Source organism: Tinamus guttatus, unplaced genomic scaffold, assembly GCF_059628265.1.
Source record: "Tinamus guttatus ecotype Peru unplaced genomic scaffold, ASM5962826v1 Tinamus_guttatus_pri_ptg000242l, whole genome shotgun sequence".
In the NCBI taxonomy this organism is placed as follows: Eukaryota; Metazoa; Chordata; class Aves; order Tinamiformes; family Tinamidae; genus Tinamus; species Tinamus guttatus.
The window spans coordinates 285,411-310,858 of record NW_028288776.1 but is presented as its reverse complement, the minus strand read 5'-3'; the positions used below and the strand labels follow the sequence as shown (position 1 = coordinate 310,858).

The following is a 25,448-nucleotide window of genomic DNA, read 5'->3' as shown; positions in this document are numbered from 1 at the left end:
GCCTGGTACTTACCATTGATGGTTATTCCCTGAGACAACTCTCCTGTTTAATCTTTATGCTCTCGACAATAACCCTTCTCTCTTTTTGATCAAGTGTTTAATTTTCTTGAAAGATTTTCTCTGACTTTAGTTATTATTGAAGGGGATTTTAATTTTACCCCAACTCTTTAATGGCTAAATCTTGCATATCCACTATTTCAAATAGGGGTATTTCAGTTATTCTAAGTAAATAGTTTGAGGATTTGGTCTTGATAGGTAGCTGGAAAATTTCAAATCAAAACAAAATTGAAATTGTGCTTCCTTTTCCACTTCAGAATAGAGTTTTTAGTCTCCCTGAGTGACCTGTCAGTGCATTGGAATAAGAAATGGGGACTGCTAGAGAGCACGCTCTGGTGTCAGAGGAGTCTGAGTGGCAGCCCTGTATACGAAATCAGTTAACAAGTTATTTCATCTGCAGCTGATCAAAGACAAAAAGATAAAAAAGACAAACAAAGGGAAGTGTTGATGCAAAATATATTCTTATTTTCCTAGTCTCCAAAGACAATATTACTTCTAAATTTCCTCTAATTGTTTATAGTAGAACTTGTAAGAATAATAGGGGAGAAAAAAGAAAGAAAAAGCCAGCAGAGGTTCAGCAGAAACAGGAAACCCTTGAAATTTGGTTGCTTTCTCTGCTCACAAGCATCCACAGTCCTTCCTCACTGTCACTGCATCTCTGCAAACTCACTAGAAGTGCAGATCATGGGCAAGTATCTAACGATTTAATTCCATTTAGGTCAGCCCAAACCTCTTCCAGAGCCAGCAAAACGTCAGAACGTGCCCATGATTTTGGCGGCTCTACTCTGTGGCCCAAAGCTCAGGTCTTGCCTTTGCAGTGAGACGTGCTGGGCTGGAGCAGTGTGCAGAGCCGCCGAGCTGGGGCTCAGCCCAACGTCTCCCTTGGGCTGGGGAGGCTTCGTCACGTCCCCCGTGGCCTGATGCGACGCAGCCTTTTATCTGCCTCCCTCTCCACATCTCCCCTCGCTGATTCACTCACAGGATGAGACCAGCGCGGTGCTGCTGCTCGGTGACCAGGAATTCACACAAGAAAAAGGCCTGAGTGAAAGAGTAGGGAGAGGAATTTCCTGACGCTTTAAGAAAACCACCGTGGTGGCTGAAAGTGAAAGGGCCACGTGCAGACCACAGACTCTGGACATCCAAGCCTCAATTTCCCCATCCATTTAAAAAGGTGGAAAAACAAAAGAAAAAAATGTCTTGAAATACTTCCCTATTTTTCACTGAAGTTATTGATGTTAATTAATTAATTAATGTTTGTTTAACACCATATTGTCAGAAAAATCTTTCCTCAGAATCTATGTGTTTTCACATATTTCAGTTGAAGAGTTAAATAAATTTTACAAACAGGCATGAGACTGGATATAAATGGGGGCAGATAACTTGGAGAAGATACCCCCAAAATTAACTTAATATTCCAAAATCTTTGAGCATAACTATTTACTTTCCCTGCTCCATTTCAGTTGAGGCAGTTGGACTCAGCAACCCCATTTCCTCTCCCAGCACCTGATGCCAGAGTACACAAGCAGTACAGGTGGACAGAACACAGCGAGAGAGAGATGTAATCACCAAAGAAATGGAGCAACAGACTTAAAAAGAGCATGAATCTCACAGCAGGTCTGCTGAAGTGGCAGCTGTGCATTTCTGGGCTAGTACCAACTGTCCACCATGGCCTTGTGGCTTTAGATTTTATCCCTTCTGACTGAAATATATAAATATTTACTAACACTACTATCATTTTTAAAAAGCATTAGCTCAGCCTTAGCATAGGACAAACCTTCTCCAGAACTTGATTTTTCTCACCTCCAAGGCTCAAACAAGACACGTGTAGAGAATCTTTTTGCGCTGCCCTTCACACTTACATGCAAATCTTCCCTGCCTAATGAGCCATGGGCTGTTGCTCTGAAACAGAGGACATTAGCAGTTCAGAAACAACAAACCCCTGCAGATTAATCACCTGGCTTCAGCACGGGCCCAGCTCCAGTCAGCAGACAGGGTGAAAGAGGAGTGTCTCCAAACACCCTGTCTGCCTGACAAGCACGTTAGCGAATCACTGCACCCAGCTTCGACAGGCGTGTAGCATATGGGTCCTATTCGGCTCTTACTTCACACAAATACCAGCGGCCTTCAAAGGCTGCCATACTCATAAACCTGACAACTGTGTAGCCATTGCATGATTCTCTTCACATTCTCCCCTTCTCCCTGCCAGTGAAATTATGCCTATTCCATGCCTCTTTATTTTTAAAAATAATGTTTTATTGCTTCCCAAACACCACCAAACTGCCTCCAAGTTTGCCAAGCAGTAATCCTTGCAAAATGATCTTCACATATGGAGAACCTTGCTTTGCTAGAAACTGGTCACTGGCTCCTTCAGAAACTGCTAGCGGCTTTACTATTACTGTTTTAGTACAGGAGGGGCAGAAGGGGAAGGAACATGATTAACTGCTGGCCAAAAGGATGATGGACCCATCAAAAGCCATTTGCCAAACCCTGAACACAGCACAGACAGGACACGGTGCTTAATTCACCGAAAATACAGAGAAAAGAAACAGCTGAAGAGTCAGTCATGCCATCAGTCCAAGTTCCCCATCCCACAACAACCTAAGGTCAGAAAAGGCAAATGGTCTACGGCACTGAGCAGTTAAACAGACCTGAGCTGCTCCAGTTTATGAAACAACAACAATACTCCCCGCATCGCCCTCACCCACCTCTTCACCCCTGCTGCCCCAGCCCTCCATGCTTTGGGGGCGTTTTGAACACAGTGATTCTAGCATAAAATGAAGTAAATACCAGCTCTCTTTCTTGACCTTTCTTATTCATCTCCTTGCTCTTGCTGGGTCAAATCTCAGTCCCACTGTGATCCAGATTTGGCCTATTAGCTGGGAAGGGTGAATCTCCATCCTCATTTCTTCTCTTCAGCTATTCTAATAGCTTATTTCCCATGTTCCCATTTTTATAGCCCTCAGTGACTAGGGGAGCGTGCTGCTTTGATTGCCTTTACTTTACACTTCCTGCAGGTCACGCAGGTCAGTGCCATACCTGGAATAAACTTACTGCAGCCGCCAGCCGTGTGTCAGCTGAAAGGCAGAGCCCTGCTGGCAGGGAGCAGAGCTGCGGACACCGTCTTTGATGACAACCGCTGCCTTCAGCTCCCGCTGTCAGCAGGTATCCCTGGGCACCGCTGTTCCCCTGGCCTCGCTTCCCTTTGATAATCTGTGGGGCTGCTGGAGCGTTTCCCCTGCGGCAGGGCACCACAGCTGGATCCTCCATAGATTAAAGCAGGCAAAGACCTGGCCAGAAGGCAGCGCTGGCCGTTTCCCCATGCTCAGGATCTGGCCCTGTGCTCTGAATAGTCCCCATGGGCCTCGTGTGATGGCCTCGTCAGGCAGGAAGGGCACTGAGATGCACCAGGCTTGAGTAAGAACACAGAGAGTGGGGTACATTCAGCCCCACGTTCCCCAGAAATGGTCTTTTATAGACAGCAACCTGGATTCTACAAAATGAGCCACATGGGGAGCTCCCATAAATACAAGGAGGCTTCTAAGGTCTTTGCAAATCCTCAGCCTGTGCTGGGGTCGCAAGCCCTGGGCTTGGGCACCATGAACGCACCACTTCTTCATAGAAGCAGCAGTACTGCTGAGAGGGATGCAAACATGTTTGCTTTACGATGACGCACAAGGACTCTGCCTGGAGTCTCCCAAACCAGCCCTGCCTTTCCCTTCTTTCTGTGGCCTGCAAGCAGTGCACACTACATGCTTTAAATGGGATGTAAGTCACTTCTTTCATTGCAACTAGAGCAGGTACTGCTGCAGATAAAAGCAACTGTCTCAGAAGAGCAAGTATGACATCTGGTACATAGCACCAAAAATAAATCTTTAACTTCCTCTCATACCTGCCAAATCTGCTCCAAGGAAATAAACCTGGGGAATATTACAAATGCACACCCTTCTCTGATTTCAAAGGAGAAACTGACCTATTTTTTTTTTTTGCCCATTTTACACATTTCCTATGACAAGATCAGTTTGCTAAAACAATGGGCTATGTTTGGAATAACCAAAATCATAAAAGAAAACTGCATGCAAATGAAAACGCCAAGCAGCCCGACGCTTGCTCTGGAGCTAGTTCACACTAATACCACTATTTATAGTGCAGCAGCACCTTAGGGACCCAGTCATGCTCAGCACACCTCCGTGGCAGGCACTATACAAATACGAAAGCTGCTAGTCCCTCCCCTGAAGGGCACTCATACTTGTGATTTATGGAGACTGCTTGTGTAACTCACCGTGCACCTTGGGAGGGGTCCTTTGTTCGATCATTTTTCCTGGCCATATTTGTGTAATAAGGGTTTTCTGTACCATTTCAATAGCTGATTGGCTTATATGAAGATGGGAGATTTGCGTATTGGAGAAGATGACCTACTTAAATCAGGAACAATTAAAGATCCACTTCCTATTTACAAGCTTGACTAAGAAACCACACATGAAAATCAAACTGAAGAAGCTGGGAAATGTTTCAGTGCCAGAATTCTGGTCATACTGGAGGGTCTGCGGTGGAGGGGGAATCAAAAAAGAGCTATATGTGATTCTTTATTAGCAATGTAAATAGGACACATTTGGAGGCTGTCACCACCCTGATCGCTCATCTGCTTTTATTAGTCCTCATTCTTTATTCTTATTGTCTTTGGTTTTCTGTGCTTGTCGTTACAGTTAGTTATGTTATAGGCATCTGTTTAGCATATTCTATATGAAAATGCAAATGGAGATGAAAAACAGTAAAATAAATATATGCAGCTCCCATATCATATGTGTATCTGACTGTAGCATGTCAAATACAAAGAATTGTTCATCACCGCAAAAGTCTGCTTTTTCATTCCGTGCATTGCTTTTCTTACCAGCAGATGGCAGTTTACTATTATTTTAAATAGGTTTCTTTGTCAGATGACTTGAAGTTTTAAGTGACATGTAAAAAGTATTTAGCTACTACCACAGCTAACTTTCAAGGTGATTTACTTCTGCATCATCCCCTCCAGAAGAAATAACTGGAACTAAGCTATTAGTTTCAGTTTACAGCACTGTTGTTGACCCAAGCTAAACTCCAGTCCCTGGTCACTATCTCAGCTTTAGGTGACCAAGAGTGGAAACTGCTGGCGCTGCTCCTGCTGTGAGGGGCCAAGGAGGAGGAGGAAGGTTGTGCTCAGGGGCCTCCTGGGGAGATGGAGCCCATGGGGTCCTGCCACAAGTCCTGCTGCTGCCACAGACCCCGCTTTTGTTTGCTAGGAGGCTCTACTGCGAGGCTGTGGTGCTGAAAACAAGCGCTTTCTCAGTGCCAACCTCCAGCAAACGTGGGGATGGGGCCACAGTGCAATCACTGCCTGCAGGGCCCAGCTTTCCAGGGCGCCAGGAGCTGCCCCTCGTCGCTGCCACATGTGGCTCCCGCAGGCCGAGCGGTGTCTCAACTCCTGACATGAGGCACCCGCGAGGCCTGAGGCCTCAGCTCCCTGCTGAGCCCAGGGTGGCAGCGCTCGGCCCTGCAGGCCCATCCTCCTCTCCCTGCCCCAACGCCTCCCTCCTTCGTGCCAGCACCGCGTCCCGGCCAGCCTGGGGATCAGCTTCTGGTCTGCCCCCTCATCCAACTCCCCACCAGCCACTGCACAAACGGCTCCTGCTGGCAGTGGCAGCAGGCACAAACATGTACGCCTGATCACAGTGAGCCCATAAGCCCTGGCGTCTTTGACAGCGCCAGAACAGCGAGGGGCAGAAGGCCCCCACGCGGCACCACGGCCGGCTGAGCGCGGGCCGAACCGATGGCGGTTGGGGTTCTGGCAGCGCCGCCGCCGCGGAGCGCGAGCGCAGGCCGGGACAGGCCCGCGCCACAGCGGGAGCAGCAGGGAGCAGCAGGGAGCGCTGGGCTTCCCTCACCTGCCCACGGGCTGGGGACAGACTGGTTTTGTGACTGGGCTGGGATCCTGCTAATCCGTTTTTTCATTTTGCTTACATGGCAAACTGCCTTTTCCCTAGGGCTGCACATGTCCTCTCAAGTCCTGTAACTTTTGAATTTCTCTCTGCTCCTTGTATTCTCACACTGAAGTGCCAAGTAGGTTAAAAATCAGATATCACTTTGCATCTGTTAAAGAACCAAAGAAAGTTACAAGTCTCTAAACAAAGAGCATTGATGCTCACCAGCAACACACTAAGCAGGCTCTCTGGGGAATGCAGTGTTTTTTGTTTTTTGGTTTTTTTTCCATTTTTTCCATTTTTTTTTTTTACAAGAAGCGCACATAGCCTCTTGTTAATGATCTGCACAGAGAGCGACAACCTCACCAGTAATATTAACTTAGGAGAAACTGAAAACAACAGAGCAGATGCATTTTACAAATTGGCAAAGAAAGGTGAAAAACATGGGGAGGGGGAAAGGAAATACGATTCTGTTTGGGAAAAAAACTGAGTGCGCTGTCAATGGGGACACAATAGGAAAGCTGTGTACACGGTGCAGGGCGGAGGGAAACTGCCAGCTGCGGCGCTCGCGCTCCTGTGCCACCAAACAGCGTCTTAGCAATGAGACCCCCGGGCAGGCTGGATCCATCTCGAGAACACGAGGAGGCACAATGGGATAAGCAACAGGAAGGGGAATCTCACTTCAAACATCACAACAAACGATTGGTGCTGACATGAATGACATTCTGCTGCAAGGCTGCTCACCTGGGACCTTTAAAATAGCGTTGGGCAAAACACTCCAGAACGTGCTGAAGGGAAGAGCTTAGCACTAGCAGCGGGAGCGACTCCCCAGTGGCACCTTTTCTCTCTCTAACTCAGAAGATACCCAAAACTGCAGGGTTCCTACTTTGGGGAAGGCCTCATAGGCAGTGCTGTGCTTGCAACATAGCACCGACAGAATCCCAGCAGCCCAACGCAGCAAACAGCATGCAGAAATATTTATAAATCTCATAATGACTTTTTAGCCTTCAATAGTTCCCAAACAATCTCACAGGCTGGAAATACATGTTAATCAACCTTTCTTCTCTGTGTGTGCAGCACCATAAACACAGCAGATGTCCAAGGCAGTCTGACACCATCCTACCAACTTTTACTTCCATCTGGGAAATACTTTAAATAATATTCAAAGTCAGTTTAACATCAGTTATTACTTTGTTTGATTATTGCATTCCTAAGATAATGGGTTTCAAAATTGTGTTTTCCAGCTGAAGATTAAAGAGCTAGGTTTCTAGGTTTCCTACCTTCTTTAATAAAGCAAGATTCAATCTAGTCTCAGAAGTTGAACATTAATATAGAGGAGATTTGCTGTCATCTTAGCAAGTGTTAGCAGTAATCATTTAGCATTTCCATTACTTTCCCACCTAAACCTCATCTACTCACGCTGAAAAGCAAACTAGAGTTCTCATCCCCACACGCCACCTTCTTGCGGATGCTCAGGGATACCCTCCCCTGCTGGACACCAGCTTTTCAGCTCTGCCCCACAGAGAATGAAAACAAGTTCCTGTCTCAGGGCAGAAATAGGATTAGTTCCTGGGCCTGCTGTTGGGGATATTAGCAGGGAGGGAGGGAAAGGAAAAAAACAAAAAGAAAACCCACATCCTGACAAGAATCCAGACTTTGCAAAATGGCAATGCAATATCTCAGGCAAAGCAACCCTGGCTAAATGGGGAGGTCTGACCACCACACAACACACTCATAGGTGCCCCACACCAGTGGGGAGACTGTGCTCGGCCAGGCAGCTCGGTGCCCGCGCGGCAGGTCACGCTGCGGGGTCGCCCAGCAGCCGGGCTCTCCAAGCGAGCCCCTTTACGGAGGTGCAGAACGCGGCGGGAAGGAAGAGCTGTGGCCACGGAGCCAGCGTGTGCGATGCCCCACGCTTTCCCAGGCTCTGCACCGCAAGCAGAATAGCGGCCAAGTGACTTATCTGTAGTCAGCACCTTCCGTTTTCCGAGTCTCCTACCAGAGCACAGGGGAGCCATGATGCTGAGAAATGACAGACCTCACTTTAAACCATATTTTCCACCTCCTTAATGACCTGCCATGCCTAAATCTTTGCCGCTGCAAGAGCAAGAGATGAAGGCTCATCAAAATCAGCAATTTCACCCAGGATACACAGCAAACCTCTAATCAGAAATTAATGGTCTTGGACTACATTCCTCTAATTTATTATGCCCCGAAATATCCATACAGTGTAACTTAGAGGACAAGGGAGGGTCGAGTATGCCTCTTAATGACGAAACACAGCAGAGCACCATTGCAGCCTCACAATACTTGGCTCTACAGAGATACCGGGCTGCAAAGCAGGAACAGAACAGCCTAGGGACAGGACACTAACTTCAGGGCATTAAATACCTGGTGGCTGAGAGCTGGTGCAGCTGCAGCAACCAAGAAGGGTTTGTCTTCATCTGCGTCTGAGCAGGGCTGCAGGATTGCTCCCGGTGGAGGCGGACGTGGGTCGCGTCACGTGTGGCTTTGTCCCTGGAGAGCGGCTTCCTGCAATGTGCTCTGCAGAGGGCAGCAGCTGAAGTCAGCTCCAAAACTGAGCCAGCAAAGGGCGGAAAAAAAAAAGAAATCAGACTGTGAGGCGACATGTCTTGCTGTGAGGACGGCCCTGTGCTCTCTGCTTTGCCTGATGGCTGCTGGGTTGAATTAAGTCCTAGAAATCAGTATCTTGAACCAGGCACCACAAAATAGAGCTTCAAAATAACTGGATAATTTTAAAAATTCACACTATAATATAGTATATAGCAAAGTTGGGAATTAAACATACAGCAGAAATTCATGACTGTGCGTGGAGAAAGTCATGTTCCATCCAAAACCAATTTATGATTAAAACCAGGAACGAAATAATCCACAAGTACCTACAGACTGGCAAACCCTCCAACCAAACAAAACACTTCATTTCTAAGAGAAACAAAAAGAAGCAGGAAAGCAGAGTCATCTTTCCCTGCCTGGCAGTGCACAAACGCTGCAAGGCCAAGCGTAGCCACAGCTTCTGGTGGGTTTGGTGGCCACTTCTCTGAATAAAAACCATGTTCAGGTCCAGCAGCCGAGGAGATCTTTGGTCAAATGCACACTGCAATGCATTCGGTCGTGAGTCAAATCTAGGACTAATCCTCAGCCAAGAAATCCGCTATAGTGGGACATCTCACCAAGTAAGGATGTAGTCATTAGGTCAGCAGGACCTATAAATCACAAGTGTTCCAAGGGTTACCAACAAAAGAAATTATAAGACTTCTTGGGTTTAATTTACGGCTACAAAACTTGTTTACTGGAAATAAGGATCATTACTCTGGAGTGGATTTTGCTGAATGCAACTCTTAAACTTTAAGTAAATGCAAATAGCCTACACTGAAAATGTGAAAAATAAACAAAAAATCATTTAATTTAATTTGAGCACCCAAGCAAGTCATTCAGAAGTCTGTTTAATGTTTAGGGAGAAAAAGCCTTAGTTCAGTCTCTACAAATGGTTTCAGTTAGTTCTGTGACTTACCATCTCATGAGGATAATCTGCTCCTAATAAGGACAGTTTCTTAGATTTATTACCCCACTGAGGTCTTGTTAAAGATCTAACAAAACTCCTATTTAATGGAAAGGACAATAGAATCTTTAAAATCAGTGTAGGGTTTAATTAGAACCTGAAACAGAATCCAGGCCTTTATGCATGAGAAAAGCAAAAACAGATTTCGAAGCCGTCTGACTACGTGTAATTGGCAAAAATTATCTATTGAGCCAAAGTTTTTTTTTTTTTTTTTTTTTTTTTTTTTTTTAAGTAGGCTATCATATGGAAATTGGAGTCTATTAATAAATAACAAACCCAAAACATGTGCACAGCACTATATTTTTTTCATGCATTTTTTAATTTGCCTAATTTGCTGGGCATATCTTAGAGCAAACATGAGACATGCTAGCTGTTAAGTTGAACAAATCCAAAAGGGACAAGAAAAGCCTGGTTGAAATTGCTGCATTAGCATGTGCCAGTATCTAAAACCACGCCGTAACGCTCCCACAGCGCGCGTGCGAGCGGCGGCGCGCGCTGCGGAACTGCTCCAATCGCTTTCCCACGCAGCCCTTGCTCGCACAGGGGAGTATGCAATTCCTACAGTCATTTTGCATGCATGAATAGTTTAAAACCCCACATCACTGACATAAATACGCAAGGGGGACCTCCCTTCTAAAAGTTAACAGTTTACGCGCGCTGAAAGGGAGCAGTGTCTGGGCTGCCGGTCACTGCCATCCGCATCGCCGCGACTGCACAGGGCCAAGCGTGGCCGGGTCATGGCAGGACGGCACCACAGATGCTCACAGCTGCTCCCTTCCCGCCTCAACAGGTTTGGGAAGCAAGGCCAGCTCCACAGCTGCTCAGGGCAAGCAGCTTCCTTCTCGAGAGATCATAAATCCTGAGAGTCCCATAAGCTGTTTCTGCTTTCATAAGAAGACACTTTCCCTCCTCTGCTTTTCCCCTGATCAGAGGAGGCATTTGGTGGGGGCAGGGGGCAGGCATTCACTGGTGGCATCTGCACAGAGAGGGGTAATGCATGAAGAAGGCTCTGCACAGCCACATCCAGCACAGGATGGCTGTTCAAAAAGGGGTGACGCAAAATGGCAGCTCAAAGGGGAGATGACACAAAATGGCGGCCTGGCTGGCCCTGGAGGTTGGTTCAGCTTGCACTATTGCAGTCCAAATGACAAAGCAGAATAGCCAGCAGGAAACCCCAGGCTGGATGGGGTCACACAATTCTCATGAGGGGAAAAGCCCTTAGAAGCAGAAATGCTGGTATTTCCTCAGCAGAGCCCCTTCTCGCTTACCAGTTCAATGCATTCTGTCTCAGGATGTGTCAAGCTCACGTAAGTGACCCGTTTGCTACTTAGGCTTTTCTGTGCATGAAATCACAGCCCTTGGCAGCACTACACTTGGCAACCAGCACCTTTGTGTTTAAGGAGCAAGACTGGAGCAGCAGGGCCACAGCCATGGCACAGCAACAGCCAGGTGACCGCAGTCAACCCAGTCCATGTCCCTGGGCTCCTTGCGAGGCGATGGGGCAGCACAGGAGGAAGGAGTTTTGCAGAGTTAGGGGCATCTCTGTGCATGGCTCTTGGGAACCAAACACCTGGGACAGCTGACTCCCGGGCCTGGAGAGTCTGCCGGGGCATGTGGGTGCACCCTGGGGCACATCTGACCCCTCAGATGGCCCTGCTGCCCCTTCCTGGCAAGGCCAAGGTCGATGCCAGCCCTCGCCAAGGAGGGAGCCACTGCCAACCCTGCTCCTGCCTGGCCTCTTGGCAGTGCCACCAAGGCTGTGGGTCCAGCCTGCCCTTCCCTATGGCAATGGCCATTGACAGTTTAAGGACACAGCACCCACCATCAACAGCCCCAAGAGGCAGCGGGCTCAGCCCTGTGGGGAGCCCTGGCCGCCCCATGCTGCTGCCCACCGCCGCCACGGCCTGGGCTAGCCTTGCAGCCGCGGCTGGGCTGGCTTGCAGCCAGAAGGGAGCTCACGGCAGCACTTGGAAAAAAAAAACACACACTTTTCCACATACATTTTTTTTTCCAAGGCAGATGGATGATGCTTCAATATGCCTCAGGCTGGAGACTGTTAACATAATTAAGAAGGGGAAATGTCCAATATGAGGCCTCTGCAAGAGCCATATTAAAACACTTAGTGTGCAGTGCATCCTGGGGGTTGTATTCCTCAATGACCTTTTTAAAGAAATATGTTCTGAAACCTCTTGTCAGGGTCTGTGGGCAGGCACAGATGTTTACAGATGTTAGCCAGGACTTGAAATGATATTACTGATTCCGCTTGGTGGCAGAGAGCTCATTTCCAATTCCATCTGCATAGCAACTGGAGATGTAAATTTAATGCTGCCTTTTTTTTTCCCCCCCCCTCCAGCTCTTTCACGGGAGACACAAAACCCAGCACAGTTTCAAGGCAACACGGAGAGCTGTGAAGCTGGGATGAAATCCTGGAATATCCCAAGTACTCCCTGCTGCCTGTGAAGCTAACAGAAAGCGCTACATCTTGGTGAACTCTCACTAAGCTGTGATAAAAATACAACAGAAGAGACATTAATAGCTGCCAATAGCAATTCCAAGCAGCACTCAGGATCTCTGTTTAATTCGTGTAGTTCATTTGCGGTATGTACTGAACAAAAGCTCTCTTAGTTATCATATGACTCAAATTAAAAGTCCTGGGCCTGACATTCCTCTCCCACACTAAGAGGGGCATTTTCATAAAACTCATCCCTGAGCGCAGCCTTACCCTGCCTGCCCCTTTCCAGGGCCTGACTGGGCTCCTTTTTCTGGGACAAGCTGCTCCAAGGGGGCTGGCCCCGGCTACGTAGCTGCTCCACACGCTTGCCCTGTTCCAGGCAAGTGGGGACTCGCAGTGCAGCCCTGCATCAAGGTGCGCCCACATCCATGGAACACAATAGCAGCACAATGGCCTGACACTGCAGCAGCCTGGCACTGCTGGAACATACAAAAGATGTGAGGAATACAGATAAATTACCTTAATTTCTTCCGTGCATCATTATATGCTAGAAGAGGAAACAGTTCCCCACAGGGCTTCAGTAAACACAAAGCATGGCCTATGAGCCGGCAATTAACTAGGGCCACAGATGCAAACGTTCTGGTAATCACCTCAGTGAATAGCTGAATGCTTCAGTGCTAACACCTGAAACCTTAAAAATGCTGGTCAAACTTTAAAATCGGCCTCAGAGAAACAAATAACCCAAAGGGGAATATACAGCTGCTCTGGAAAATATTCATGCAGAGTATATCCAGTCAACAGCAGAAGCTGGAGTGACTCATAACTCCTTTAGTCCTCAGATTGTTCCTCTGAAGGAAAAGCACTTCAGGAACCTGGCAGACACCTGGCTTTGGAGTGCTCTCTGGCAGATCAACGCTGGCTCACGTGAGTTTGCTCAGGTGAGCAAACAGGCCTGTCGCACATCTCTTACAGCCTGTCCACTGGCAAAATTAGCACCCAATCTCCTCTGTAAAGCTAAACAAACAAATAAATGAACAGTAGTTGTCAAAAAGCAGGAAGTACTTTCCTTGCACAGAATTCAAAGCGACATTCAGCCAGTACTAACCTCAAACATGCTTTCAGGCAGACTACTTCTGCTGTCATTTTACTGATGCCATCTTATTGTCACCTTATTTTTCCTTCTGTTGTTCACTGGTCCTGTTTCACGCACACGTACACACAGATACACTCATCTACTAAAACAAAGCACAAGGAACCACACAACACACTAGGAGACACCTATAGGCATTCTCAAGAATATACAATTATCCTTAAATAAAATTCTAAAAATACAAGAAAAATTACAGCTGATGCTATAGTAATTTCAGACACGAACTTAAAATGATACCTCATTTCAGGTTACCATTTGTTTTGCAGTACATTTAAACAACACAGAATATTGTGACTTTTTTTTCTTTCTTTCCCTGGGTGCTAGCAGGAAGAGGTGGCTACGTTGCTGGTGTTTCTCCAGGCACACTGGGACAGTCCTACACCAGCCACACTGCGGAGGTTGGCTCTGGTGATAGAATGCCTTTAAAGAGAACGGCCAGACGGTGGCACAGTAAACACCCTGTTTGGAACAGCTCTGCGTGCGTATCAGAAATACCCCTTGTTCCATATGCATGTTACAGCACATACAGTGTTAGACACATACACTGCTCATGGAGAACAGCCCCAAACGTATGCCAGCAGAGTATTTACTACCAAATCCAGATGGAGTTTGTGATTCTAACACTGTCCCCATTAATGAGAAAAATGTCACTAAAGCTTTTTTTTTTTCTTTCCTCCTCCTTATTAAATCCTTCAAGCAGCCAATAACTAGTTTTTACAGACTGGGGAGTCAGATAGAATTCTGAATCTATTATTTTACTAAAACCCCAGGGGTCAACTTATCACCTGAAAACCATTTTACATGGACAATTTGACTTTCATGTGGAGAGTCAGAACATACCCTAGATGGAAATCTAAAATAAATTATATGGAGTACTGCCTTCTTAGCGCTGAAATTTATCGGTCCCACACTACTATAATTTTGAAAATTGTATCCCTTAAGCTACAGCACAGAGATATTATTAACTGCTTGAACTGAAAGTGCATTTGCGATTGGCTGCTATAAACTCTATGGACAGGAACTAATTTCTATTGAACCACATGCTTATCTGAAACTGTTTTTCACCACTCCGAGCTGTCTTCCAGAACAACATCCATTTTATCACCTTCATTCTCAGTATGCACTCTTATTTCAGTTAATCTGCATCAGAAACTAAGAATGTTTCTACCCTTCTGCTAATACGGCAATCACACCCAGGAGAGAAAGAGTGATCCGCTTGTACTTCTTATCTTCCTAATGCAGGCTATTTTCCTCACTGTGCAAGCCTCTCATCTTTCACACATATCCCTGTAATATATCACAAGTCAAGGAGATGCATCTCATCACCACACTTTCTCCAGCATCAGTAAAAGTTTATTTCCTGCACCCAGTTACCTACTAAGTCTGGACTATAATAGCTAAAATGCTGCAATGAAAAAAACAAAAATAAATCCTCCAGTTTTATTTCCATCCAAAGAAAGCAATAGCCTTTACACAAAACTTGCTAAGTTACACTAAACTAAAATTGCCAAGGAGGAAGTTTACTAGTATTTTAACCTCCATATCCAATTTTCTAGCATTAAAGCCTTCCTTTAATGTGCTCTTTTCTGAACGGTACCAAGCAGGGTACCAAATGCCTCTTCAAGAGGCATTCAGACCAACCTCAATTCACTGTAACCAGACAGACCCTCTGCAAGTAGCCACCCTACGGCTTCTGGCAACAGCACTCAACTCAACAAGGCCTTTACTAACTTGCAGCATCTTTTGTTTTAGGCTGTATCACAGAAACAACACAAGCCTGCTACTAAAGGGACACGATCCCAGGGCAGCCCTGCCCCACGGGAAGCGGGGAGGCGCGTGGGGCAGTGGCGTGGTGTGCGGGAGCGGGAGGCTGCGTGCGCAGAGCCGGGCTCTGCCGGCTGCCTCCCCCGGGGGCGCGCGGCTGCCCAAGCCGGGCTGGGCGCTGCCACGTCTGTGTCCCGCCTGCTCTGCGGGTAGGGAGTGACCATGCCAAAGGCGCAATGATTATGAAAACTATCCACAGTTGTACTTCAGACTGAAATAAACACGCTAGTTCCAATAATTTGTGTGGGGAGATGAAAGAACTGGGGTACCATGGCATGCGTATGTTTAGATTTGAAGCACTGAATTTTTGCTTTGGCCAGCATCTCAGTTGGTCAGTGGCTGCCTACCTTTGACAGAAATTTTAGAAGCATGAACTTATCCTTGACAGAGAAGATAAACTGAGGAAAATATTTACTCTGCCTCAGCTATGTCTCACCATTTTTCTCCCATCTGATCCAAATAACAGCATTTATTTCACATCACACATTTACAGTATTGAAGGTAAGGAAGAACGTAGATTTTGCAGCTGGACACTTGTATTAGTAAGTATTATGAGCATTTACAAAGGCTTAAATTGTTGAGATAAATGTTTTGGAATTTATTTCTAAAATAGTAACTAGCTTACATGCAAAAATTCACAATTTCATAGTGGGTAAAACTGATAAAGCCTGAATCTAGCTGGAAGTGTGATCAGATATCGACAGGGAGTAGCTTAAAAATCAAGTTACACAAGCTGACCTTAATACGTGTGACTATCAGGTTTTCACTGTAGAAATATGTATTTTTTCAATATCCCTCTATGAGCTGAAATAATGTCATTTATATGCAAATCAGACTATATTCTGCAGCTGTTTCTTCTCTGCTAAAGCCATAGGAATTATTTGCACTTAATAAAGCCTCATAAATAGGTTTTGCCTCTAAATGGGTGGGGGAACAGCATATCATAGCCATTTACAGTTACAAGCATCTTTTTATTTTGCAAGTTATATGCATCCTTTAATAGGAAGTTTCAAAGTTGCAAAAGAAACATTGTTTTATTTATGCAAACAAAACACACTTCCAGCTTCCAGAACAAAATCTGTTTTGCATTCTTCTCCATGCTCAGCTATCTAAAATGTAGAAATTGCCATGTAACATGAACCAAAAGGATTGGCTATATAATCATTACATGCTTCCTCCATGTAGCATATGTTGAATAAGAAATTCCTCGCTAGCATATTCAGGGACTTTATGACATTGGAAATAACAAATATCCAGTAACATTTTTTTCTCGTGCGTGTTTAAATAAATGCAGCAAAACAATTCAACAGGGTGGACCTTACAACCTCAGCTGTACAATAGTAGCCTGAGCACCCACTGGCCTTTTCCAAGCAGACTTTTTCAGTCATACTGAATTTCATCAGTGAAAACTATCAGCACAAAGTGTGTGCATCATTTTGTTACATAAACCCTCAATACAGTCAATGTTTTGTTAGTCTTCTGGTGGAAATGAATAGTCCCTCCTTTTCTATTTCCTTGTTAAGCAAAGGATTTTGAAGAAAACCAGGCATTCATGCTTCTAATGTCATGCATATCACTTACATATTCAGTCAACAGACAACTGACACGATACTGCTCTCTTGCTCCTACATAAAATCAGGAAGAGAGAAGTAAAGAGGTAAAGATACCCTAGTTCTTTTAAAATAGATACCACTGATTCTGTAATAATGATGTTTCAGGTGGTAACATCATATTGTACAAAATGACTGATTGTAACTATTCTTTTTTGGATTTATATTCAATATATTGACTTCCATTCACTCTTTAGCATCATGCTGGCTACCTTTAAAAGCACCAATTTCTGTATCTCAGCTAATGAAGTAACTGTCCTGTTTGGGTGTAAACATACAGCCCAACTTCTTGTAATGTTTAATTAAGTTCTCAAATACATGAACAAAGTTTACATAGTTAAAAATGAATGCGAGACACGCTATATACAGTCAAAATTATGTCACAGTACATTTACAATATTCTATATGCTATAAAAGTACCTTATACACCAACATGCCTGCCCGACATGTTTAAACACTATACATATTTTTCTATTAACATTTCTGAAGATCATGTTTTTTGAGTGCATTTTCTTCAGGCAGAAATACAGTTGACCTCTGTTTGTATTCTGAAACCAGTGTTATTTGATAGGACAAGGAAGCATATGAAAAAGTTGAAGCTAAATTAAAAGCAGGTATGAGCATGTATTTTGTTACAGAGAATCAGATGAATGGTTGAATGGTCTGATGGTAAAAATCAGACTTCTTGTCACATTGAATTTTCTTTCACAACTCCATTATGGGAAACAGTATTGTTATAACGTAAATTACATAGAATCTTCCCCAGAGAAATGACTAGGACATTCTGCTGTATCCCCAGAATTACTTACTCAATTCCACTAATCTAAACTCAGTCACTCAATTAGTAACTCTGCAAAACTAAAACACAGGATACAGTCAAACTTTAACAATATCCTTATATGTTTTAATTTGTATTTTATGTGTTGGGAGTGGCTTAGTGAAACTGTCTTTTTTCTGTTGAATTAATTAGCACGTTTTATCAGTATCTGAAAGGAAGCTGCATGCAGCAACGCCAGCAGAGCACAGCCATCTTTTGCTGGACAGAAATACGATTGTCCAATTTCCAAAGTAAGAACCTTGTGCGAATAAAAGAATCCTGACATCTCATGTGCACAGAAAAGGAAATATTCAGAGAGCCAAGCTGTGCATTTACAGCATACCAGCTTCTCCACACTAACTGGATGGGGTTGCTTTTATCACACGGAACTGGATGAATTCTACCATAGAGCAATTTAACGCACCTACAATTGGAGCCAACTTCTGACACGTCTGTCTCCTTCTACTGACTCTAGATGGAGTGCAGGTAACCAGGTGCATCACTTAAGATGATTCTGTTAAATGACGGAAGTCAAACAGCTCCTAACAGCTAGAGCTGCTCTTACCTTTAGGGCAAGCCATTACTTGATCTGGGATTTTGGTGCCCTGGTCACTGACAGCATCTGCAGAGAGACACCCAGGGCTCCTCCTGGCACCCATCTGCTCTCCACAGAGACCTGCTGGGGGGCAGATGAACTCTGCATGCTTAAATCCCTCCCTGACACGGAACTGCAACAAGGCAAGGACGCACGTTTAGCCCTGGCAGATCTGGACTGCTGGGCTAAGCACAGCATAACGGGCGAGTTCCCAACATTGAAAGTTTAATTGTAAGGTATTTAGATTTGACTGTTTTTGTTTAATACTGCAGTCAATTTGATCTGTCTGTACTACTTCTGAAGTATAGTTATGTAGTTGCAATTAATTATTGTCATGGTGACATAGCATGGTTATCACTTTTGATCTTTCAACTACTACAACTCCAAAAAATGAATGAAACATACGAAAAATCTTTCCTTCTCTTGAAATAGAGAACATTTCAATATGTATAAATATTTCCAAATTGGTTTTCTGAAAGGTATTTAAAGTAGAGAGAATGAAGTAAAGTAACAGTGTCAAATAAAGCTCTTTTCTCTATAAAAATATGTTTTTGTACTGTAAGTTTTATATCACTAGAAGGACACGACAGCATTAAAAAGATCTTCTCGAGTCTTTAAAAGGTTGTCAGTATCTGCTGCTATTTTCAAGTATGGTATAGGATGCCGATTCCCTGTGAGAAACAGTCAGAAAGTAATCTAATAAACTAGCTCAAAAGTATTCCAAATAGCCTTGCGAGTACTGAAATGCATTTATTATCACATGTTCTGATTATAAATCAAATTGTAAATTTTGCAAACAAATATTGCAAACAGTAATCTGGGATACTACCCAAAGAACAGGGTATACGCCACTGGTGAACAGGCTATGGAAAAAAACATAAAGAAAACATAAGGAAGAACCCGAATACAGTATTAGAAAAGTAATCAGTCTGAACTTTGGAGGTTCCCAATAATGATTATTAAATGCCTGCACTGAGGAAAACTTTAAGAGGAAAATAAAATAACTTCAAAGATACTTTTATCTGAGGTAACAGGCTAAATGTACACCACAACTGACCACAAACTGACCAAAAATGGCTAGTTATATTTAGGTTATGCTAAGAAAATTGAAGCAAAAATGGCAATAATGTCAGCCATATTCTGGATATTATATAAATTACCAAAGTATTTGTTAGAAAGATATAAATGCATTTAAAGAGTACTGGAAATGTAAAAACATCTTCAAACTGAAAAGATACTTAGTACAGAGAAATAGATACTTACCTTATTCATTTCTATGAAGACCTAATCACGATCCACTTCCAGACAGTCAGTACCTCACATTTTAGAACTTTTAATCACAAGAAAGAAGCTTCATGCAGGACAGCAGTGGGAAGTACAGTGGCTGATGCAACAAGTCTGTTTGGATTGTGTGTGATGCCTGCACAACTGGCCAATAACTGAGATTTTGAAAAGTCAAGAGTTTCAGCTCAAGTTAGCAATAAATTGTTTCCTTAACTTCACCTTATTCTACATGTCTGAAGCTCAGCTTTGCGCTGCTGTGTAAAAACCCTTTGTCAAATTTGGAGATACTGAAGAACAGTTCAAAATAGTTGCTGCAAACTAAAACCCTATGGAAAAGCAGGATACTGAGACAATTAAGCATTCTATGTAATACGAACTATGGGTTGGAAAAACATCGTGTATCACTCAGGCACCAGGGACTGAGTCAGGTGCTTAAACACAGGATCCAGTGCCATTTAGACAGGCTCTAGGGTGCATCTCCTTGTGGAGAGAAAGACCTGTGTTCCTCTGGGAAGGCAGACAGAAACGAGGAAAGATTCTACAAGGCATCTAAGATGACATCTATATCTAGGCAGTCGAATCATTCCTTGGTAACTTTTTGTCTAAAAGAAAAGATTTTTATTAGCAGGTGGGCACTGAACCAGTGGATGAAAAGTAAGAGGGATTTTCAGTTGAGTCCATTCAGAGCTGGAACTGGAGTCATGTCCGTGCCTGGAAAAGGCTATGTCTTTCAAAATTTTTCACATATGCACATAAACCAGGGCCAGAAATGCTCAGAAGACAGCAGGCCAGGACACCCTTAACCCTCCTTTTCTTGAAGCCCAGATACACCGATTAGACCTGCAAGCAGGTTCCATTTGGACAGAGCTTTCCCACAAGTAGTTTTTACAGAGAACAGAAGCTTCCAGGCATTATTCCCCTTTGACAGTAACAAGAGAAACACAAAATTGATTACTCAAGTATCCTTCATAGAGACAAAACCTGTCTAGGACTGATTAAGAGCCATTTTCACTCAAAGGTAATGCATTGCTAGAATTAGGGAAGATGGCTTGTGTGGCTGAGACCAAAATAAACTCTGTGTGCTACTGATCAACTATATGGCTCATCATTGGCAAATTTCACAGATCTGGTAACATCCTGGAAAGGAATATTTTATATTTGACACTGTGTTGTCTCTTCAGTCAAGGAAAGGACATATTTTTATTACAGACAATACTATTAAACAGTTCTTTGTTTAGTGCAAAAAAGATTTCCTTGATGGCAAAAACAGACACCAAAGTTGACCCTTGAAGCTAATGAGCAGGTGACCTCTGGTCTGGTTGACCACATATAATTGTGCTGAAGGAGACAAGATGCTAACTTTGCTCTCTTTTGATTTATCAGGAAGGATATTTGCAAAAATCAGATCAGGAATGAGAGAGGCAACTCTAAAATGAAAAACAAACAGCAGCTCCTGTTACTGACAGCCTCTTTGTCAAAGCATGAGAGGAACTGAATATCAGAATTGCTGCTGGGAGCCAGTAAATAAACCTGTCCAAAGGCAGGCCTCAGTCTGTACTGGGATGCATAAATGTTCATTTTATGACCTCAGGTATCAGCTAAATGTAACTACAAAAAATTGTTTATAGATATTTTACAACAGATTTGCTTAGAGTCTGGAAACACATTTGCATGAAGGAAGTTATACTCTTTTATTAAAAAGTAGATAACACTATCAAAAGAAATACAGCCTAGGACAACTTACTATTCTATTTACTTGTAAATCTAATTATTTTAGATAAAATCAAGATTATGAAAAACTCAGCATTAGAAGAATTGACATAGATAAAAAAGTAAAAGATGAAAACATTTGTGAGGACGGCATTTCATTCATTTCAGAATAAGCTGAGGCATGTAACAAACAGCTTATTTTCCCTTATGTGATTTTACTTTATCTAAAAACTCCCCTACTTTCAGAACTATTCTCCTTTATTGGCACACTCCAATATTTTTCTCCTGAAAATAATCCTGAAAAAAGCAAAGCCAGCAAAGATTTAAATACTTTTCAAAATGAGATCATATAATTAGAACCTCATTTTTATTATCTATTCTGTGCAGCAAACTACCCCCTAATAACAGTCGTACAACAGAAAACAAATTCTCTTAACGACATTTGAATGCTTTGCCCTGGAAAAATGACTATATATGTTTTTTTCCAGCACTTACAATATATTTCATGTATCAGAAAATGTCATCAAATATTCCAAGAAAGGGCTTGACATCATTGGTTTCATCATCAGGACAATATCTAATGAAAATTAAGCAAATAAAAAATATACATTGGACAACAAGCCGATGGAATCAGAAATATCACATAAAAAACAGATAGCAGATATCAGCACAAGTAAAATAATATCTCCTCCTTCCTAAGAAAAACTAATTGCTATTATTACAGTCAGAATTAATTCCTTCAAAATGAATTTGCTCTAAGCTCATGCATCACCTAAGTGCCCAAGTTCCACAAAGAACTAAGCACTTAACACCGAGGCAACATTAAAACATACACAAATGACTTTGTATTACCTGGAATCCATTTTTTTTTCTGGTTCTCTTGTGCAAATAAAAAAATCTCCTTTCCTACTGAACTTAGAAGAGTCTGAGATTATTTCTGAGCTCGAAGAACACTGTATGTTTTTGAACTCTTGTGAAGGTTTTGAATGCTCTTTTTCTTGAAAACTGAACTGCAATGTAAACGTAAAAAAGTTTGTATAGTTAAAGTAACTAACTGCCAGAGAAACTGCCAAATTGTTGTATTACTAATACAGATATTTATACTGTGATTGTGGTCATTGATAAGGCCTAAACACACGCATGATTTGCAGAATCACAGCTAGACTGTGTAAATAGTTTTGAAATTGTTCTATATAAAAGTAAATTGAAGTGAAAGATTCTATATGAAGTGAATTCAAGTCAGAGTTATCACTCTGAGCTCAAAATGTATGGTTGTTCGTTATTTGGAAAATTCAGAGAGGTTCAGAAAATCAATGTGTTTAAACTTATCCATAAGTCACATATGATAAAAATGAGATAACAAAATTATCTAATTTTATTATAGGAGAAACTGTTACAGATAGCCTTTACTCACCATATTTATATTTCCACTTTGTATGGACAATTTCTCTTTTGATGGGCCACTAAACACAGAAACAGCTGAATTCTGGGTATTGGTCTCATCTTGTAATGTGCAAGAACTGAAAATATCAAGCAGAATAATATAAGTATTTTTACAGAAATGCATAATGGCTTGTTTTCAGTTGAATATTCTCAATTTACATCCATCTACACTAACTAAAAATTCATTTCAAATAATATATTTTTAAATAATATATAATAAACATATAAATATATTATATATAAATATATAATATATAAATATATTTCAATTCATATATTTTTAAAGTTGAAGTTTCACTCACTTTTACAGGTTACATTCCAGTGTCTCTGTTCCCAAAATTCTTAAACAAAGATATAACCTTAAACAGGTATCATTAACAGATATATCAGCTACAGGTATTCCTTTAAATTGAATTAAATCATAATATATTCCATATAATTCTTACTGTTTTGAAATGTCACTTGTGACTCTACTTCTTGTGTACTGGCAAAGTGGTTCACATTCATCTGTAATTTCAAGGTGAATAGTTCCATGTACCACATAAGGAAGAAAATTTCAAAAACTCAAGCACAAAATAGCCATTCTTATATTTTATGTAATTCCATAAATAATAATCTGAAATTATTCAAAAATCTTAACACTCAAAATATTTCCTCTGTCGGTTTTAGACTAATTTTTAATACAGAGATACGCAGTCGTATAAATTAGGCAGCCACAGGTCATCTGAAAAAATTAAAATTATGCCTTTCTCAATTCTCCATTTTATATTATTTTTTCTCTTTATAGGTAAGTTTCAAAGTACAACAATAAATCCAGTGGTCAAGTCAATTAACCAAAGATATTTTGATAATTCTAATGAACTTATACAACAATAAATTACTGTGAAAAAGAAGTTGGGAAAGAAATTTTAAGTAGGAAAATTTGTTTTATCACAATAACCTTACCTAAATCTCTACTGGAAACATTGCTAGCCAATACTAATTTCTCATCATCAAAATCATCCCAAACATCATTTCCCAATTCAAAGCTAATATTCAAAGTCTCAGAAAACCAAGACTTGCTTTTATCAGTATCAGTCAAGTTATGCATTAAAGATTCTTTAAGGTTTTTTTTTGATGTCTTTGTCTCTTGGCTTTTCTGACTCACAGACATGGAATGCTTCGAAGACAAATCTGTAACACATTTGCAATGCACAAGTGAAGCAAAAACTGTACTATGTTTTTAAGACCTATTGTTCAAGATATTAAAATTATCGCCATATATGCCCTCTTTACTCAGCATTGTTTTAAGAAAATAGTTATCCTCATTACAGAGCCTAGTAAATGAGCCTTCAATCACTGCAATTTCCTTCCTCTGTTTTGTCAGAACCAGTTTGATTGAGTTTAATATTATAATTCAGTCACTTCACCTTTTCAGTGTCTTCCAAATCATTCTTACTGTTAATTCATTATTCTCCTCTCACAGTACCCAATGGCAAAGAACTAGCCATGACAAAAATATATTCAAATATTATTGTTAAAATTCCTAATTAAAAAGTGATCATGTTCAGAAATTCTTTTTCTTTTTCTCCTCCTCTAGTGGAAAGACAATTTTCCTGCTTCCGCCTCTACTCTTTCCTTTCATCTGATTATATATTTTCTCTTCATCATCAACCCCCTTCTCTTTATGCGTTTTTTTTTTTTTCCCCTTTCTCTTCTGCTATACTGCCCTTCAGCTCTAGACTGTGCTAGAATCTTTATTCTCTTGCCCAGGAGCTTATCTGCCTCAAAAACCCTGATCTACATCTCCATTTCATCAAAGAGATTAGGATAGGCTCAAGTCAAAGATCCCGTTCCACACATGTTGGCAATACCGGGAGGGCCCTGCTCTTGTCATTTTGGGTATGCAGAGTCAGCATAGTTAGTAATTGCCCAGACACACACACACACTTAATAAACATAAAACATAAATACTTAAAAAATAAACAACAGGGTTAGGTTACTGAATTTCACATATTCTTCATTCCTTGCATTTTTTTTATATGTGCACTGTTATTTTCTTGTACATTTGGTGCTATGCAGTGTTATAGTGGCTGTAGTAGTAATTTCAGCAAGTGTCAGTTTATGAGGAACATGCAATTCTAAACAGTGAAAACCGTAAATTTAAATATTAGCAATACAATAGCTTACTATTGTTTCCATAATTCCAGGATTGTGGTGGTTTTGGAGATCTTCCTACCATATTAACGTTATCTTCTTGATCTACTGAAGGCCATAAAGATGATGGTTTCTTGTCAGATCTTAATAAATAAATAAATGATCCGTAAAACAGTTAAAGAAAGTTGCAACAGAAACTAATTCGATTCAGAACATAGTTTTAATTGCTAAAACTTAGCACATTTTCTAAAATATAACTTAAAAAAATTATAGTACCTTGGCAATGCTGGCATTAAAGATTTGGGTGTAAAAACAAATTGTGTGAGATCCACATTCTGAGACTGATTTAGCATCTGCATCTAAAGAAGGCATATTGTAAGTGACAAGGCATGCACATATTGAAAAGTGTTTTTTTTTAAATGATCTGGAAAACATATTTTTAAAGATCACACATTAACTCTTTCTGCTGTGTAGTTACTTGATTGGGTAAGTCAAAAGGCTTAAATTACAGGCTTATTTAAAGTTATCCAAGTACCCTGGCAAGGTCAGGGTGGTTATCACTAAGTGTGTTTCTTCTCTATTAGCTATAGGCTAAATCATTCTCTCCTGAGGAAAAAAAAAAAAGTCCTGAGGAAATAAAACACTCCAAAATATAAAATACCACTCTTTCTGCAGAAAAGACTAGTTTAACACTACACTGCTTTGAAATCTTTCAGCTTAAAAAGAAGAAGGGTTATTTTTCTTCTTAAACATGCAAATGTTAGTGTCAATGCATAAAGGTCTCTCAGTAACATTATTCTCATAGATACCACAATTAGTTTTCCTTTTTGATCATATTT

General features: G+C 41.9%; 1 protein-coding gene and 1 long non-coding RNA gene across 2 annotated transcripts in view; one reads left to right on the top strand and one right to left on the bottom strand.

Moving 5' to 3' along the window:
* LOC148594471 (uncharacterized) overlaps positions 1-25,448 on the top strand; it is a 533,350-nt gene that overhangs the window by 339,807 nt on the left and 168,095 nt on the right. The gene's annotated exons all lie outside the window — the stretch shown is intronic.
* Positions 21,529-25,448, bottom strand: part of HFM1 (helicase for meiosis 1) — a 35,329-nt gene continuing 31,409 nt past the window's right edge. Inside the window, 7 exon segments of the mRNA XM_088526065.1 lie at positions 21,529-21,607; positions 21,883-22,040; positions 22,445-22,550; positions 22,920-22,980; positions 23,419-23,646; positions 24,643-24,752; positions 24,886-24,968. Coding sequence (XP_088382191.1) covers positions 21,541-21,607; positions 21,883-22,040; positions 22,445-22,550; positions 22,920-22,980; positions 23,419-23,646; positions 24,643-24,752; positions 24,886-24,968 — 813 coding nt within the window. The 3' untranslated portion in view covers positions 21,529-21,540.